This window comes from Trachymyrmex cornetzi, unplaced genomic scaffold (genome assembly GCF_001594075.2).
Source record: "Trachymyrmex cornetzi isolate Tcor2-1 unplaced genomic scaffold, Tcor1.1 scaffold152, whole genome shotgun sequence".
NCBI lineage: Eukaryota > Metazoa > Arthropoda > Insecta > Hymenoptera > Formicidae > Trachymyrmex > Trachymyrmex cornetzi.
The window spans coordinates 133,486-153,518 of NW_017296113.1; the positions used below are offsets into that span (position 1 = coordinate 133,486).

The following is a 20,033-nucleotide window of genomic DNA, read 5'->3' on the forward strand; positions in this document are numbered from 1 at the left end:
CTACATTTTTATTGAAGAGTCGTCGCTTTCTTTGTTATCGATTTCTCGCTCCGCTTTGCTGTTTTGACGTTTAGCAATCCAAGATATCTTTTTGTCGGGAATGAAGTCGCGACATTTTAAAATAAGAATTCAATGGCGAATGCCGTGGCACAGGAATTGAACTCGGAAATCGAGGCAATCTTGCGCTTGTTCGTTTGTAGTAGGAGCAACCCGGTGTCGTCACGGATTGATTCTACATCCCTTTCGGAACGTACTTTCTTGTCGCACGAATGTGTAATCATTTGGAAAACGTACAAAGACACGCGATCGAACAAGTAACAAATGTTTTCACAATCACTGGATAAGATTACTTTCCAAGTTTTAATTGTATGAGATATCCACTGTTTGATTTCAAAGGAGTAAAAATCCAATCTCTCGAATTAAATAACATTTTGTTATTTAACTTTCATTGTTAAAATGTAAATCAATTAATTTTTGTGATTAGTTTCAAAGTAAACAACATCCGTATTAACATGTGCGGATAATGTGTGCACTTAGTAAATAATGAACTAAATTCGAGCACAATTTAATACATTTTCTTAAGTTAAATTGTTTAATTCCATTGTTTTAGTTAAATTAACAACATATTGAATAAGAGAGGTAACGACCTATTTAAATGATTAAAAACAACTTAAGTTGAGTATAATTTGACATTATGAATTTAACAGTGTGTATGTATGCATATGAGAGAAAAAAAAAGAATTTATAACTATATCTTATCGTCAATATACGCGATATATGAAAAATTTCATTTATTCTTGTATCTTCGACATTCGTTATTTTTGTATAATTTCTGTCAAGCATCAAATGTCATTGACTGCCCGCTTCTTATCTTTAGCGTATATCATTTATAATTATATTCTCCGATAAATTCCAAGTCGATACTAAGATGAATAAGGAAACTATTTTAGACACATTATTTTTTCTTTAGAAAAATCCCTTTTCGATAAAACGTTTCTGATACAGTCGAAGAAAGTTCACTATTGATTCAAAGCGTCTGGCGAATCCGACGAGTGCGTCGAACGAGGAAAAACAGAAACAACAGAAAAGAAGGAAATTGAGAAAAGGAAAGAAAGGAAGAAGAGGCAGGAGCAAGAGACGAAGCGTTACGTAATGCCGGGTCGCGGGAGATAGATATAACGAGTTAATTACACGACTACAATCTCTCGCGGGATCAATGTACCGTGCAGAAAGAGAGAAGATAATCAGCTGTGAACGACGAAGACAGCAAACGTCTAAGAGCGTAACATCGATCCTCGTATACAAAGGACTAAAGAATCGTCTAACTTTCTCATAGGAATGAAAGAAAATTAAACATATTTATTTACCGGAAACGCGATCACGCAACATTTTTAACGCCACACAAAATAATAGCAATATTTAAATAAAATGCATTCTTATGAAATAAATGAAATATTTTTAATCTCTCAATAAGGTGTTATCTTTCTACTTATCTACACGAAAATGACGGTTTTGCTGAAGTATCTAAAAATTTAGCTAGATACGGATAATAATTTTAATAATCTAATAATATAATTTTGTTGGATCATCAGAATACTTATGTAGGACGTAATTTAAACTAGTTGCTAGAATTGCAAAATTAAAAATAGCATTGCTCGTCATGTTTGGGATTTATATGTAATTATTTTGATGCCTCAACCAAATTATTTTCTGTATCTAGCTAAATTTTTTTCTACTTCAGCAAAATTGTTCTTTTCGTGTATCACGATGATAAATAACGATGATTATTTCAATAACCAAGTTTTCGCATTAAGAAAAGACTAAAAGTTAAAGTTAAACAAACGAATCCGTACTTTTTTCAGACTACTTGTGCAGTAGTTATACAATATAAAAAAACAGTTTTGCTGACGTTTTAAAAAGTGCTAGATATAAGTCTGAAAATAATTTTGTGGATTATCAAAATAATTATGTAGGACGTTCAGGCTGATTACTAAGTGTCAAAACTTTTTATAACAATACGCATCATGTTTAAGCATCGTATATAATTGTTTTTTCATATCTATATCTAAATTTTTCGAAACTTTAGCAAAACCATTTTTTCGTGTAATTACACTGAGAAAAAAAATTATAGTAATGATAACAAAAAAGATAACTATTTGCAAGTAACCGATTATCAATGGGCAGTTTAAAAAAAAAAATAGCAAAACGTAATATATTTTTTTCTTACATAAGCAAAATTTGACAAATCTTTGAATTTAACAGTATATAATTTTATTTGATTAGTCACTCCAGATAATATGTATGTTGCACAAGATGTCTAAAAAACGTCTTTTGGACATCTTATGCAACATAAATGTTATCTGGGACGTTTTATAAAATTGGGATACTTATTATAAAATCAAAATTTATTATGATAGAGCAAGGAATGTTTGGCGAAGCTTTCGAAGATGGCGTATCTTTTCGTAAGAAAAAAAGACAAAAAGAAAAAAAGGAAGAAAGATTCGACGTAATCGCAATATAAAGCAGGGATGGTTAAAGACCAGCTCGAGACCAGTTTCATGTACGTCTCGCCAATTTTGGTCAATCATGACATTTTTTTTTTCAGAGCGATTAGTAAACTATCGATCTGACTCTATATATACCTTTGTCAAACTAGGAAAGTTTAAAAATGCCAAATACATGCAATTAATTGAAATATCAAGGCTTTTATTATAAACGAACAATATTAGTTAATTAATAAAATTCACATTATATTCACATACGTATAGTTTGTCGGTATTCTGGTTACACACAATTTTTACAATTATGGACTCTTCAATCTTCAGACTGGACACTTCTATAGATCCGTAATATTTTAATGTAGAAATAAGTATATAGGACTAGCTTAGTGCGATAATTTTTATTTTATATTATAAGTACGTTAGTTGACATTGTTAGAGGTTATATAAATAGGTTTTTTTTGTTAATCACTGATGAAGACTTTGTAAGTCGAAACGCTTGAGATTTTTAACGGTATACGTATGTGAATATAATGTGAATTTTATTAATTAACTAATATTGCTCTCGTTTATAATAAAAGCCTTGACATTTCAATTAATTGCGTAGCATTTACACGAGCCTATTTCTCTTGATTGACGCCAAATATAATTTCACTCTGTAGAAAGTGAGATATATATCTTATATGTAATTATGTTGTTCCGGTAACAAAATGTTCTATTTTTAACTATAAACAATCTCTGAGCATCACACAAAACAGTTTTGTATCGTTTAAATCATCAGTTTGTTTAGTAAATTCAACAAATTAATATCGGCGTTATAACCAACGGTTTAATTGGTCACACAACAACAAACAGTTTTTCAATAACAAAACTTTGGTTATTCATGCCAAACATTTCTCTCGGTGTACACGGAAGGAATATCAGAAGCAAAATGCTATGACATTTCGTTCTCTGTGCAACGTTCCGTTTCTCGTAAATGATTTACTGCATTTAGGTACGAGTGGTACGACACGTACTTTCTTTCGATCAATATTTTACGACAGTTTTTGAAAGAGTCGATTGTAACGTGGAAACGTAATGTAGATTCGATAACACGTGCAGCAATTACGAATCGTGAAACGGCGCTGAACTTTACAAACGGCATACGGCGATACGAATAGAAAGTCTCTCTTCGTGCCGCGTAATCGCGATCGATTTCCTCGTATAAAGTTACTCCCCGGGTATTCTAGAAGGCGAATCAAAACTTTTCTTATGTAATACGAATGATGCTAATATGACGGAGATTTCGGAGGAAATCTTAGTGTTAATGGTTCCGTTAGTGGATATTTCATTCCACACACAGTGTACATTGCGCTCGATAATTTTGGCGGCAAGTAACGACCAAAAAATACGATAGAAAAAAAAAGTAAAAATAATAATTATCCATATTAATATTACATTAGCATATAAGTAATATTATATAAGAATATAATATTACACATATGCTAATGTAATATCATTAATTAGTATTACACCATCTTTTTATACGGATAAATTTCTCTCCCTACAACGTGCAAATTTGAGAAAGCACGTCGGTTACCTGCCATCATTATCTTCGATAATATCAGTGCGAAGAATTCGATAATAACGCGATAATAACGCGAGCTAAGAATAGAAAACGCGATGGCGCCGTCGGTTTGCATTAAACACCGTGCGATTTAAAGACGGCGTTTAATTATAAAGCGGACGGCGATAAATATTGGTGTCTGTAGAACGCCGATTACAAAGCGCCGGCATCAGTAAGAATTAATTACCACCGAGACCGACCCGGCAATAATCATACGTGCTACACAGGGCCAGTGCAAAAGCCGCGGTTACGCAGCAGCTGTGGCTACAGCGATAGTCTGTCGTTTAAGGGTGATTCATCGGTGGATATCGGTGAATGGCGATATTTTTCCTCGTTAATTGATCCCCAATGGCTCTTTGGAGCTTCGCCGTGTTAAAAATCGACAACGAGTTTGAAATACCTTTTTTTAAAAGTGATTGTTCCGATCTCCTTTTTTTGTTCTCGAAAACTTCATTAAAAACCGTATTTCACGTATAATAATTTATATCAGATGTTCAACTTGTTTAACTTGAAGACGTAGCGCGAAACGATTAAATCGAGCATTATTAACGTAAAGAATGACTATTGTTATATTCAAAATTTCTCTTGCATTTACCATAAATTTCTCTTCTTATAATTATAAAAAGATCTTTGGGATAATTGTGACAGACCTGTTTTTTAAATCTTTGTCTAAAGAAAATCTAAATTGTTTATCGCTATATCTGAAGATAAAAAACAGGAAATTGAACATTGTTAAATTTCAATGAGAAACTGTTAGCGACTTTTAGAGTTAAAAGTAGACAAATCCGAAAATATACTCGTAGAATCCATAACTGTATTCATAGCAATTTATAACTTATTCGATTGATTCTGTATAAATATGCTAAGATTGTCACTTTGAAGTTAAAGTGCCATAATCAAATGTCATTTATCCAGACGCTTTTTGATCGCAATCGAAGACTCTCATACGGGATAATAGTGTAGCCGGCACTACTTTTTACAACAGTCTCTTGACTAAAACAATCATTTCTTCATCGAGTGGTTCCCGAGCATACGATGACGATATGGAACGTGAATAACGGGAATTCGAAGGTGAATGCTCGAGCAAATTGCGAATTACGATACGGGACTGGCCAAGCATGTGTGTAAGTATACATGTGTGATACACACAAACAAATAAACACACACACACACACACGTCCAAATATATTCATACGTAAGTACATGCTACGTGGAAGCACTTCCACATACACGCTTACACACACGCCTGTATGCGACACACGCTAGCCGGTAACCGAGTAACCAGTAATTGATTTCGTACGAGACCAGAGTGTCGAATGCAAACGCGCTTGAATGCTTGTGAGAAGAAGAGCTGTGGCTTTAGATGCAAAATTTCGAGATGCTCTTCTTCCGGCCGAGTGCTTTTGGCATCGATACCTGACATTCGGCATTAGCTAAGTGTCGATATCTGAATACAGAATGTTTTCATACTGAAAGCAAGGAATAGCTTCCCTCTTCCTCGTCCATTTCTTATTTATCTTTAATCTCCCGCGAAAAAAAATTCTTCAAATTTTAAATTTCATCAACATCGATAAATATTAAAAATGTATCTATTATTTTTATGTTTATTTTTCTAGCTAATAATGTAAGCACTTAGAGAGAGAGAGAGAGAGAGAGAGGGGGGAAGCTTCTATAATCAATGTAATATCATAAATTTAATATAATAAACAATCTATATTATTTAATTGAAATATAATTTGCTAATTACATAATTATGCATTGTCTTTTTTTCAAGTGTTTGAAGAAGAATATAGTGGATAGACACGAAGCACGTCAGCACGTAATATTTACTTCAAAAAAAAAAAAATAACAGTCTTTTACTTAAACAGAAATTTAGCTGATTAATTTTAGATATTAACGTGTTCCGAGAATAAACTTGCAGCGAACAACTTATGTGCTCGGTACACACTGCTTATCAAATAATATTATGTAATACACGTAATCGTATGTACTTCTGTAGAATATATATGCACGTATCACGTGTACGTTATATTATATCGTAACCGCGGTGAAAGCGTCGAAATCGCGCACAGAAATAAAATCGCAACGGTGCGGTGCGGCGCACCGTCGAGTTGCAGCATGCGATAAAATCGATAATCCGACATCCATGCAACTCGTCCGGCTGCGTTTAAAACGCGTGCACGGACGTACTCTCTCTAATTCTGCATTTAATCCGGATTATTCGATGTGGTTCTTTTTTAATCTCTGTTACTTACTGTGATCCGATTTGAGAGGGAAATGCGCGAGAACAAAGTATTATTTTATATCCCACGATATGTATAAAAAGACATATAAAATCTCGCATGCTTCGTCAAACTAATAATAGTGAATAAGCGCGAAAGGTGCTAATGAAATTACATTGCTGATTAATAAGACGTGTATCATCATCTATCGTCTGATTCCAGATTTGTTTTAATCCTTTGTCTGTAGTCTGAATTTTTTTGGTACGAAAAAAGCGAAATTTTACTCTCAAATTCCTTCCTCCATTTTTATATTTCATTTTTTATTAAATGAACGTTTCAACATTTGAATTTCAACATAAAAAATTACTTGCTAATGTAATAGAAACGTTGAAAAGTAATTCTGAATTTTTTTCATATTTTTTGAAAGTTTAGAACAGTAGAAAAACTTGATCTGGACAAAAAAAGACCCAAACTGTAGGCAGATGGAGCAAAAATATGATTGCAGATGGAGAGTTAAAGCATTTTTATCGATAATTCGGACAGGAATGATAGACTGTTTTTACGTATGCCAATAATTTTTGTATATGTAAATACTATACGCATATAATAGATATGTAATAGATATAGGAAAGAATGAAATATATCAACACACACACACGAACACACGCGCGCGCGCAAAAGATCTCTCCGTCACACGTTAATTCGAGCTCAATCCCATTTGCAATGGTAATATAAACACATAAGCTGGATATTCTCTGGGACGCATTTCCAAATATATTCACTTGATTCTCATCTCGCATGTTTATATTAACGCAATTCTTGTATTAAAACTCGGAATTATACAACTACGTCCGGCGTTTACGACGAGCGAAAAAGCAGGAATGCCGCAGTCCGTATCTGTGTTGTCCTTCTATCTACATTGTACTTGCATTGAATAGAGCGTTCATTTGTGGGGAAAAAGCGATGTTAATTTTAAAAAGTTTCATGAATACTGGTTGCTAAAACTTTCGCTGTTACTTCCAATGGTAGGTCGAAAAGAAACTTTCTTAAACGTAATTAATGCTCATTACGCAATATGAATATGCTGACGTTTCCATAAAATTCTCCGAGTTAAACTTAGCACTAAAGCTCCGCTTTGACTTATTAAAAAAAAAGAGTTACTTTAAAAAGATCGCAATTAATTGCGTAAATCTTGTTGCGAGAAAGACGATTCAATTAGCTTTTTAAATTCTCTTTTCCGTACTTTACTCGGACAAAACGCAAACGCACGCTTGGCATGTCCTAATTTATATTTTAAGGTCAGATTCCTCAAGAGTAAAAATTTTTTTTTTTAACAAATTTTGCAATTATTTACTGTTTAACTAAATATTTCTCTGTACGGAGGAAAAACTTTTTATCCTGAATTAAATAACAATTTCCAGCATAATATATTTATTATAAATAAAATATCTTAACAGCAAATTTTCGTATATTTCTATGAATATATTTATTTAATAGGAACTTCTCTGTTTTATCTAAAAGATATTTAACCAGAAATATAAAGTACATTTTGCTGTAATATCGAATATTTGATTATGGTAGCAAAATTTTGCCGCTTTTACGTAGAATAGCAACGACAATTTTACAACGACAGAAAAATCCTTTTTGTCCTCGTAAGCAAAGAGCTTTGCTACAGTGAATTCTCTCGAAGTAAAATCCGCTTGAAATTAAATGAAGCTTCATTGCTCTGGAACTTAACTCGTCAAAGCATCTAGATTTTCGCACTCTCTAGTATATTTCAGTATAAATGAAATTAACCCGAACTAATGAAATCTCGACGCGTATTAGCGACCGCTTGTCCATTACACATATGACATCGTATAACTCGAGAACATCCGTTATATCATAAATGAAATTCTTGGCGCTCAGTGACTGATGCAACACTCGTTATCTCCGAGAATCTTGAGACCGATAATTTCACGGAAGTAACTTGCCGAAGCGGAGGATCGTTTAATTGATGAACTGGCAATTAAATGATTAATTGAATGTAATTAAGAAATGAATGAGGGAGTGCCATACCTTTCGTAATAATCCTCACAACAGTGAACCTGACGCTATTTACAATTTATTTCTCATGTATCCAGCATAAAAGCGGAAAAGCATTGATTGCGTGAGACTGGAATTCTATGAGCACAGTTTATACCTTAATTATTCGCATGCATTTTGCGCTGTGCTATCCTCATTAGAGAACCATTTTATATTTTTCAAATTTTTTACATTACTAATATTTTTTTTTTCTATCTACGAATATTTCATCGATTAACTTAAAATGAAATACCTGAAAAATTGAATAATAACTTTATAACTAAATTTAATAATAATAATTTTATAATATGTCATAATTCTATAATTATGATAATATTAGAGATATTATATAATAGTATAATAGTATATGTATGCATAGAATGATATATCAGCAAAATTAAAAATTTGTAAAACCACCAGCATAAAATGAATTAAATATATAAATTTAGAATTAAACTTTAGAAATATAAGTGGATGATATAATTCAATATTCTTCATTTAATTTTACAAATAACTTCTAATAAAATTTTAATTCAACAAGAGATAGTGAGAATCATTTTACTTCATATTTTTCACTTTATCATATTTTTCGTATGCAAGGGAATTACGTTTATAACGAGGCAAATGGGTTTTTCTATCTTTTGCGGAAGTAATTATGAAATCTAGGATTGTACAACGATACGGTATGCATAACAATTATAGAAGTCGAAGTACTGCAGCGGGAAAAGCAAGACTGCGATAATGCGTCAACAGACACTGCATAACGTGAAACAGGCAAATAGTTATTCGTAATTATCTATTCGATATATAAGACAAGAGATTTATTAGATAATATAACCTAGTAAGTAGTTTAATTTATTCAATAAGACAGACATATTTTCAGTACGAACAATTAATTATTTCTCGGTGAAAACTTGATTCTTAAAAATTTGGCTCTTAAAAAATGAATTGAAAATGCCAAAGTTATTGAGAAGGTAATTACGCAAGAAATGGTAATTTCTCTCCACGTCTACCTCCTTTTTAGCGCGGTGATAGTGAACATGTTGACGCATTGACTGTCACGTTGTATATAAATGATACTCATATTTCTTTAAGAATTACGGTTCTCATATGAGGTATGACTTTATCTTCCGCTTAATTTGCATTCATATTCGTCGTTCCTATACAGATAATGCAAATTAAAGAAAAATTTAAATTTCTAATCATGCTATAATTTGTATGGATATGATTTTTGTTTAAATGTGCAATGATCGAAGTGTTAAGACTAATTAAGTTCCTGACTATTCATCACGGATCTTCAGATCGATGACATCAGAAGCAGGAAAGCATATAATAAAAATTCTTGCAAAATATACTAAAATAGAAACGTTTTTCAATAAAACAATATTTGCATTTGAGATACACTTATAAGATACATCGAAAATTCTCTTTTTATTTCGAAATAGAAAATCATATTTATCTCAATTCGTCAGCTATTATATAGCTTGTTTTATTTTCTCATTAGGCACAATTCAATTTCAAATATATGATTACTTGAATATGTTGATTACCAGAATACAAGAGAGTTTTCGCTATATTTTACAAATTTATTCTGTCACTTACAAATGTTATTTTACCACAAGTACTTACTTACATTTTAATAGGGTTAAGAATTTTGTAAGAATTCTCTTTATATATTTCTCTCACTTCTGACGTCACAATCCAAGATGGCTGTAGTGAATAGGCAAAAGCCTTAAAAATGAATGAAAATTAAGGCATTGAATATAAATGAATGATACAGCGAGATCTCTATACTGGAAGTCTCCAGTCTCGTCGACGTAACGAAAGCGGCGTTTCCTAGAGATATATCCATGCGCATTAGTGACATAATTTTCCCGGTGTATTTCTGTAACATGCCGGAGAGAGAAATGCGTCGGGTGCGAGGGGGTGGCGGCGGATGGAGAGAAAGAGAAAGAGAAAGAGAAAGAAAGAAAGAGAGAGAGGACCTCCGAGTGAGAGTCTGGCGACGCCGGACCCTTCGCCGGGCCTGGCCTCTCTCGCTTATAAAGCGGCTTTATCGACGTCGCGTTTCCGCGTTCAGTTGCACAACACCTGTGCTCGATGCCCTATAATTCTCTCCCACGCTAATCACGAAAATCCGTAAGGCATCTTCCTGATCAATAACGCCTTCCCTCACCTTTCATCGATCCTTCATCTTTCGCCAGGTACGCCCCGGGAAAATCGCCAGACACACACTTTCTAGTTGCAAAGTTATATTATCGCGCCAAGTCGTTTTCAGTTTTTGCGATAAGCATTAGTTGCATTCAGCAGAAAAGGCAGCTTGGTAAGCGCTTAGTAAGTGATTCGTTAATATGATTGGCTCTTGCTTTTAGTTCCTCGTTGAATTTAAGTATAAAAAAAGAATCACATACAAAGTTAAATATCGATGTATCTTTCAAAATTAGTTTTTATTCATGATTTGAAAAATTCTCTTTTTCTATCCATCCAGAACTTTAAATTTTCTAACATTTTGATATTTTTGCGGAGTTCTATTTTTCGATGAATTCCGTATCTCGTTGTTGTTTGTCAATTAAATATAGAGTTATTTTTAATAATTTTTATAGATCGCCTTCGCTTTTGTACCCAATATGTCGTTAATTTAACTAAAACGATGGAATTAACTGCAGAAAATGTATTAAAAAAAAAAACTCAAATTTATTATTTACTGAGTACCTACATTAAGATAGATGACGTTTACTTTGAAATTAATCACAGAAATAGATTTATAGTATATATCTTTTTTATCACGTACAGTTAATATTTAATTTTTAGATACGTTATTTAATGTTAATAGTTTCCCACTGAAGATGACCATATTAAAGGTCGAAACGTATGGTTATTATCAAATTTTTAATGTTTAATCTTTTAATTTTCAATACATATATTTAACGTAATTATATATAATGTTTCCGCAATATAAAAACATCCAGCATTTGGCTCTTAATAGCTCTTATTTATTTTGAATATTTGTATAGAAATGGATTTATTTATCTTTTAATATACATGAAAATAAAAAATAACAAAATATCACTTTTATCTCAAGGAATTGGGTTACTATTGGACATTTGATATCTAACAGTGTAGATCTGCATGTAGTTGGTGTGATTTATCAAGAGACATGGCTGAAACGGGTTTTTTTTTTTTCAAGCATCCGAGACTTTTTTTGGCTCGATATGGATACTCATTTGTATCGAGATATGTCACGCGTGAAATTCTGTACATAGACCACCCGGAAAATGGTTCCAAGCTCACAGTCGGCTGCAGAGTGCAGACATTCCTGAAGCGACCGTATATCTTTGGAATTGCATAACGAGCGCGGATAGGCGTTCGGACGAAGAGAGTAACTGACGGTAAGGCGAAAGGGGAAAGAGAAAGGAGAGATTAAAGAGAGGGACGGAGAGCGAGAGAAAGAGCGCGTGTGAGAGAAAGAGGGAGAAGGAGAAAAAAGAGAGAGACAGAACGGGATGTGTCAGACTTCTCTCGTGCGATGGAGATCGGCCGTAGAAAGTGCATTTGGAAAGCGAACGGGCGCGAGCGCGTAAACGCGATCATAAATTACTTACTCGTTTCGAACAAAGGCTCATGTACTGTATATATGCGACGCTTTGTATATTTCCAGGATATGAGAGATTATATGAGGTTTGAACGTCTTTTAATGATCGGAATTCCTTGCCCGCGAGTAGCGAGCTTATCGATCCGCTGGTTTTCAGCACCACGAAAACGACGTTGCGACGCCAAGCACCGTAAGAATCTAATCTATCTATGGCTGGTATTTATAGTCAGTTCTTATATTCAAAATCGCCTTAAGTTCAGTCTTGAGATGTCGCGAACCAAGCAGAGGGCCGCATTAGCGTCTTAAGAAATTACTTAAGACGGTCTTGAAATAAGAATCGACTATGAATACCGGCCTATGAGAACGTTTCTTTAACAAGGGACTCGACTCAACTCAATACCGTGAGACAGAAGTTACACGAGGACTGAGCGATTAATAGCGAATTCAGTTGAATATACTAGTGTGCACATTAAAGTTGTCGTACATAAATTGACATGAAGATATGTGTTTGATATAAATAATAGAAGGAACGATTTTGCTGAAATATCTAAAAATTTAGTTAGATACAGATCTGAAAATAATTTTATCGGATAATATTTACATAGGAATCTCAAATATGATGAGCAGTACTACAAAAAGTTTTGACATTATGGATTCATTTCGTTTTCACGCTGACACAGTGCAAGCATCGGTTCATTCTTGTTGTTTATCAAATATTAAAACAAGGACAAATGATATTTACAAGCGCTGTAAGCGTAAAACGGAGCATTCCTTTTGGCAATTAGTTTGAACGTTCTATATAATTATTTTGATGGTTTAACAAAATTAATTCAGATCTGTAGTTAGCTAAAATTTTAAATATTTCAGCAAAATTACCCTTTCTATGTTTATATCGTGTATAGCAGATAGTGATCCGAGGAGTGAGTGATTCGAGCATAGTAATCTTCCCAGATTGTATAAGTAATATCTAATCTAAAAATATATAATGTATTATACTGTTTAGATCAGATAGCTGGATCAGATAGTCCCCGATGTTTTTATGTTATGTTAATATACAGAAAAAATGATTTTGCTGAATCATCTAAAAATTTAGCTAGATATAAAAATAATTTTATTGGATTATAAAATAATTACATAGGAACCTCAAGCATAATTCGAGCAAAGCTGTAAAAAGTTTTGGTATTCTGACCAGTTTGAACGTTCTACATAATTATTTTGATGTTCAACAAAATTATTTTCAGATTTATATCTAGATAAATTTTTAAATGCTTTAGTGAAATCATCCTTTTCAATAGTAATAAAAATAATCGTGTTGGGCGACATACTCTATATAAATAAATTAAAGAATACAATTGAGCTCTTGAGATTAAAACAATAACATATATAAAATCAAAAACAGACGATTGAGAGCAGAAATTAAGACGCAGTTATTAGAGCGTTATACGTTAACGATGTAATTTCATAAATCTTACAACTAGTACGATGAAATCGGATTTTTCTATAGTACTCAGTTAGCCATTCAACTAATTGACAGTGATGCTTCTCAAGTTTGAAATTGAAGAGGCTCCTTTAGCTGCATTCTTGAATCTCATCTGGAATCGATTGTAATGTTATTTGAACATCTCTGAGGATGGCTCGAATTGAGCCGAAACGTTCAATTTCATCGTACTAGTTGTAAGATTTATGAAATACATTGTTAACGTATAACGCTTCAATAACTGCGTCTTAATTTCTGCTCTCAATCGCCTGTTTTTTATTTTATACGACACTCTATATAAGTCACATTCTGACATAATCGTGCCTAATTAATCGCAATTTGGCTAAGATATATAAGTAATAAACGATATTTCGATTAGGTCGTATATGGCAAGTCGTATCTGAATGCATCGAGTCACGATCGTTGAATCCGACAACCGGCTGCTGCTAATTACGAGAGCCAAACGCTAATCCCGCGCGTAACGGTACATGCGCCTATAGTCGCGCCAGCCAGTATTTCCGGCATATTGCGCGATCGTTAATATTATCTCACGCGCGTAATAGCGTTTATTACGCGATACGAGATCCCGGCCTTTATTGCGTGTACCACGACGAAGGATCCCGCGGGAACAATAAAAATGAGATTCAAGTTCACGGAGATGACTCACGCGGCCACGCGATAATATCGGCAAGCGTCTCAGCGCGATGCAACCAACCACCGTCAGATTATTCCGGTTGGAATATATGAATTCCGCGAACACGAGACTACCTAAGATGTGCGTTTATATTCTGCAGCATTAAATCAAATAATTTAAAAACCTTGCGAATCGTCTGTTTCAAAACTAATTTAATTGTACGAAAGTTTGTTTACAATGTTTAGTAATTTTTTTAGTGATGCTAATAATTGATTGAATTAATCATTCCTATGGAATATAAAATTTCAGGAGTCTCAGAAAAATGCATTTTTTAAAATGACTAGATTATAATTTTTATTACGCACTGAAAAAAAATATAGTCAATTTTAATAAATATTTAGTTGAATACTGCCAACTAAATATTTACTTACAGTAAATAAATATTTGTTTAGTAAAAAAAAGATTGTTAAATCAAATTAACATTTTTTATATCAAATAAATATATCTATATTTAATAAATATTTAGTTGGCAGTATTGAACTAAATATTTATTAGAATTGATTATATTTTTTTTCAGTGTAGAATTATTCGTATTTATAACGATGCATTTTCTGTGACTTTTATTGCAGAAAGAGTATATAAATGATTATAAATTCACTAATTTACTTTCCACCTTTATTCTTTTTATATATATATATATAGTGTACTTTAATATTATAGTAGAAAAAAGATATACATTATTCATCGGTAGTTTTAATATTAAAAGTGAGGAAAATAATTCGGACACTTATTCGGTTATTTACGAAAAAGAGAAAAAAAGCTGATAATTCTTTTCATCAAAATTTCGCAATTCCATTCGCGAGTTCCAAGAGAAAAAATTTCGCTACGCTGGTTTATCTCTAATTTACTTTTTCCGGGTTGTGGGACGCTATTGCATTCAGCGTAACTCACACCTCAGCCCGGTAAAAGGTATTGTCTTACGAGGCTCGCCTCGCCCTGGCACAGTGCGCCGCGTCAGAATGCCATCACGCATCGGCACTAGAGGCACACTCGCACACTGCACTTCGACACGATGGCGCGGACGGACGCATAGGACGTGGACTGGAATACGAATGCTGTGACCCATGCGCAGATGTATGCGACACGCAACGCTTCCTTGTAAACAAGGGGCGCCGTGAAACTGCAGCCTAGGTCGAGGCCGTGCAGTCGCGAGTACGCGGTTGCAGTTGTACCAGAGAATTACGCCATATCGTCTGTCTACTCCCTCTCGAGAGGTGTGGACAACGATACTTGGTATTCTTAGAGCGCGAACGCGGCCCCGAGAATAATGTCGATCTTCGAAGGCTCCCGACGATACGATACGATAAATATATATTCCGAGAAACGTTAATGCGAGATAATGTGAGAATCACGACTAAAAAAGTATTCTGTAATCGGGCTCTCTTCGCGGAAGAGAGAGACTGAATTTTCTCCAGAAAATATAAAATGTAATAAAAAGAGCTAAAATAATCCTATGAAAATTGACTGTCGGAAAATTCGATTAATTAATTTTTTATCAGTTCGAGCAGCGAATTGTACTTCATTGATTAATAATTGATAAGTTAATTGTCGCTTCGTTATGATATTTAATTATCGCGACACGCAATCCGATCAGATTGTCAAATATTATTTTAATACAGAGTATGCGCTAATTCAAGAAATTCGCGTTATTAATGCAATTAAATTTATTTTATCATTTCTCTTTCGTTTATAAGTTTATATCCTATAAATTTCAAATGTAGTTGCTGTATCTCGTAGTTAGCATTCTGGCGTGTAACGATCGACCAGGATATGCCAATAAATAATATATGTATATGAATAAATTCTATTTTATGAATTTACTTGTACATGTATATATATGTGTACTTTATAATAAATTAATAGTATGTTGCGTAATTACACGTATTGAAAGCTTAAATAATATTATTAATCTATTCTAGTCTAGCTATTTTAAAATAATGAATCTATGAAAGATTCATTATTATTATATTGTTATTCTTACATCACTAATAGCTACAATAGCTTATATAAATGTACATTTATATATATATTCTATGCATGTGTCTGATATAACTTTTATAGATTCATTACCTCAAATTAATATTATTTGTAACTCACCAATACGACACAAAGCAGAGGATATATGTATAATACATAATATTATAAGCAAGCCATTTTGAACTATAAAATACAAATATATTCGCAGTGCGGAGTGTAATTAATATTTCAAAAAGTGATCATTAGAGTTTATAGAATAATTATGAATATTCGTTTAACTCCGCAAATAGCAAGAAAATAATAAATATCTTAGTTAGAGATATTTTAAAAAGTAATTACAAAAGTATATTATTATATATTAAACGTATTAATTTTATTTGTCTCTTACCAAAAAATCATCAAGATTTAACAAGATAATTATGTAATTATACAAGATAAATTAAATCCGATAAAATATCTTCTAAAATATACGTTTGAAATTTTATAGACAGAAATTATTTTTTCGAATTCTTGTGTAGAGCGTTCGAACAAATGAGAATAAATAATTAATGCCGCGAATGAACAAGTCACAAATTATACTTATCCCAGGGTTGCTCCGTTTTACATATCTCTCCAGAGAGAGATAAATAGATCGATAGATAGATAAAGGCTAAAAAATAGATAAGGATAAATTTATTATTATTCAAGGGCAAGCCCTCTAAGAACATGAAAATAAAAGAAAAGTGTAAAAGAATAAAGATATACAAATAACAAAAGTAATATAGCAAAAGTAATAATAATGCAAATAAAATATAAAAATAAATTAAATAAGAACTCAAAAATATTACAGAATGAGAGAGAGAGAGAGAGAGAGAGAGAGAGAGAGAGAGAGAGAGAGAGACAATTCCTTCTCCTTTCAGATTCCTCGATTGCACAACGCGACACTCACAAAAACACGTTTTATTCCTATTGCGTGCGCTCTGATAATCAAAACACGATAATCGCACGACACTTTGTACGGCACTCCCAACTTCGATCGTGTAACGTGCATTACTTGTTACTTTGCGAGGGAGGAATGGCACGAGAAAAGTTGACGCAACGAAGGAATCCAAAAACGGTAGAGAGTTTTAATAAATTGCCGATTCTCTAAATCGCCGAATCTATCTGCTATGCGACTTATTGTAATTTGTAATTAAAGTATGAAATTGTAATTATAACTGAACTTAATAGTCGAAAGCGCGACAACGAATTGTTCGATTTCAGATTAATTCGTTATGTAGTTATGACGTCCGTTAATGACCGAAAAATTTGAAATAATTATCAATAATTTTATCTTGATAAAATCGATATGATATAATCACATCAAATTAAAAGCTAATCAATTAAGATGTAGAGTGTCTGAAAATCTGCGATTAAATTTCTGATTGATATATATTGGCTTCCGATTTTGATTTATTTATTCTGGCAATCTGTATATTACTCATATTACTGCACTTACTTATTCAAAAGTATTGGATAGATTATATCAAATTGAAAAAATTTAAAGACGTACAATAAGACGCATTAGAGAAATATCTATTGCCCGTAAATACCGTAATAATTTAATTTGCATCCTCTATTGATTCCTACCTCGCAAGTAATTAACGTAAAATGTCTGCCTCGATAAAATGTCTGTCATCTTGATACGCTAATGCATCGTTAATTGTAAGAGTAAATTAATGATAATGGCTGTTCGTAAAAGATTATCGTGTCTGGTATCCTTTGGTATCTGTCACAATCGCATCTCAAATAATGCAACTAGAAATCCTCTAATTAGAGTCAAGATGCGAAACAACCACTTTTGATTGGTCCATCACTTTTGTTTGATTTATTATAATGTTTTAATAATTCCTGAAAAAGAAAAAAAATAAGAAAAAGATGTGTAAGAGAGAGAGAGAGAGAGAGAGAGAGAGAGAGAGAGAGAGAGAGAGAGAGAGAGAGAGAGAGAAAAAACGTATTTGCTAAAACTGGAGACTGCATACAAAATGCGGTTCGTGTCCAGACTATAATTAGAGGATCTCTTAAATGCGACGACATACAGAGCGGCTCATGCCGCTGCCTGCCGGTTCGAGTCAAGCCATGCAAATGATAGCGCGGCAACTTTGTGAGCAATAGTAAGCTACACGCCGTAACGACAAATATTGAGGCTGTGTCAACTAACTTGTAGACTTCTCTGTTAAAATATTTAATATAGCAAACTAAATAGGGGAGACCGGGGCACAGTTTTCACAATTTTAGTATTAGATTTTTTAAACAATTTATTGTTATAATTAAAATCGTAACTAAAGTGATAGAGAGAACCTTTCTCTACATTTTCACGCTAGAAATGGTTCTATAGGTACATTGTATAGTTTTTTATACGTAACTGAAATACGAACATGCTATAATTGTAACTCGATAGGTGAAGTAAATTAATGCACGGTGTAAGTTACCTCTATAATAATCTCTATATTAAATTAATTAAAACATAATAGAAATAAATAATAAGTAACAGATATGTACTTTTCTTAGTAAATACTATATTTTTTAAAATTATTTTGTAATGATTATATAAAAAAATATTGCAGAAAAATAAATATCTTAGTTTTAACTTATTTTAATATGGAAATATTAAATATAAAGCGTTCTGTTAGAGTTAAGTTATAATTAAATGTACGTACGTGTAGTATAACAATTTAAGCTAATCTTTTCTTAAATATGAACTAATGCACCCTATTCTTACATACGTCTTATTTTAATCATATTATTATAACAATTACTATTGTTATTAAAATAACATACCGTATAGTAACAGACATTCTTTTCGTAACTAATAATACGTCACTTAAATTTACTTTCTCAAACCGAAGAACATTAATACAAAATTATAAAACGCTTAAAAATTTACTTGCCTCTTCTTGAATCAGATTTTCTCTTTTTTTATTGTAATACTTGTTTGATTTAAATGAAACCATGTTGTCAAAGATATATTTTGGGATAACTTTTTTATTAGTTCTTTTACCATAAATGCATAAACGAGACACAATACCAATTTGTCTTTTGTGCTAACAAATGGTTTCCTCCATGACAAATATTCTGCTTCACAAATTTTAAAGTAGTAAAAAATGGTTGACATATTACACGACTTCTTGTGTGTTTGATCTATTCACTCACAATCAGCGATTTGCATATCATCCACTCTCAATTCACAAAAATAATAGACAAATTATATTAAAATTTAAATTAGGGATGCACCGGATCGTAAAATTATCGGATACCGAATATCGGATATCCGGGCAGAATGTAACATCGGATACTAGGTATCCGATCGGATATCTGAGAAGGCAATTTCTTCGAGTCGGATCTCCGACGGGATTCCGAGAAAGTGTCTTCTAAAAAAAAACCTATAGGGAAACAGATTATAATTTTGCAACAATGTATTTATAAGATATTATAGCATCATGAATATGCATAGGGTAGGTAGTCCAACAGTGAACCAGTAGTACACTAGGAACCATTGCGATATTTCGCAAATGCGACATTATCAGATTGTGCTGCTATCATGCAGCGACTCACATTTGAACCCCTCCTCGGCTCCCCAGTCGACTGGCAGATCGCGCCAAGGACGGCCATGTAATGTCACATTTTAAGAATTTTGGGTTGTAAATTAAATTTTTTTCGTAAATTTTACGTATTTTTTTATGTTCTTGTTGTTACACCTATCATTTTTTTCATTGTGCAATAGTTTTATGTGCACATTTTATGTGCTTTATTATTCTGTAAGCAACTTTTTCTGTTACATTATTTTACCACATTATTTAGGAGATTATCGTGGAAAAGGCTAGGTGGTCTACAATGAATCATTTTGACGTAGTGAACAATGAACCATGGTATATTGTAGACCAC

General features: G+C 32.8%; 2 protein-coding genes across 2 annotated transcripts in view; both read left to right on the forward strand.

The window, feature by feature from the left end:
• Positions 1-20,033, forward strand: part of Eip78C (Ecdysone-induced protein 78C) — a 79,382-nt gene that overhangs the window by 36,074 nt on the left and 23,275 nt on the right. The window lies entirely within an intron of this gene.
• Positions 104-1,393, forward strand: LOC108758158 (uncharacterized). The gene is made up of 2 exons (XM_018502968.1): positions 104-314; positions 1,006-1,393. The coding sequence occupies exons 1-2, from the start codon at positions 133-135 to the stop codon at positions 1,151-1,153; spliced, it is 330 nt and encodes a 109-aa protein (XP_018358470.1). The 5' UTR covers positions 104-132; the 3' UTR covers positions 1,154-1,393.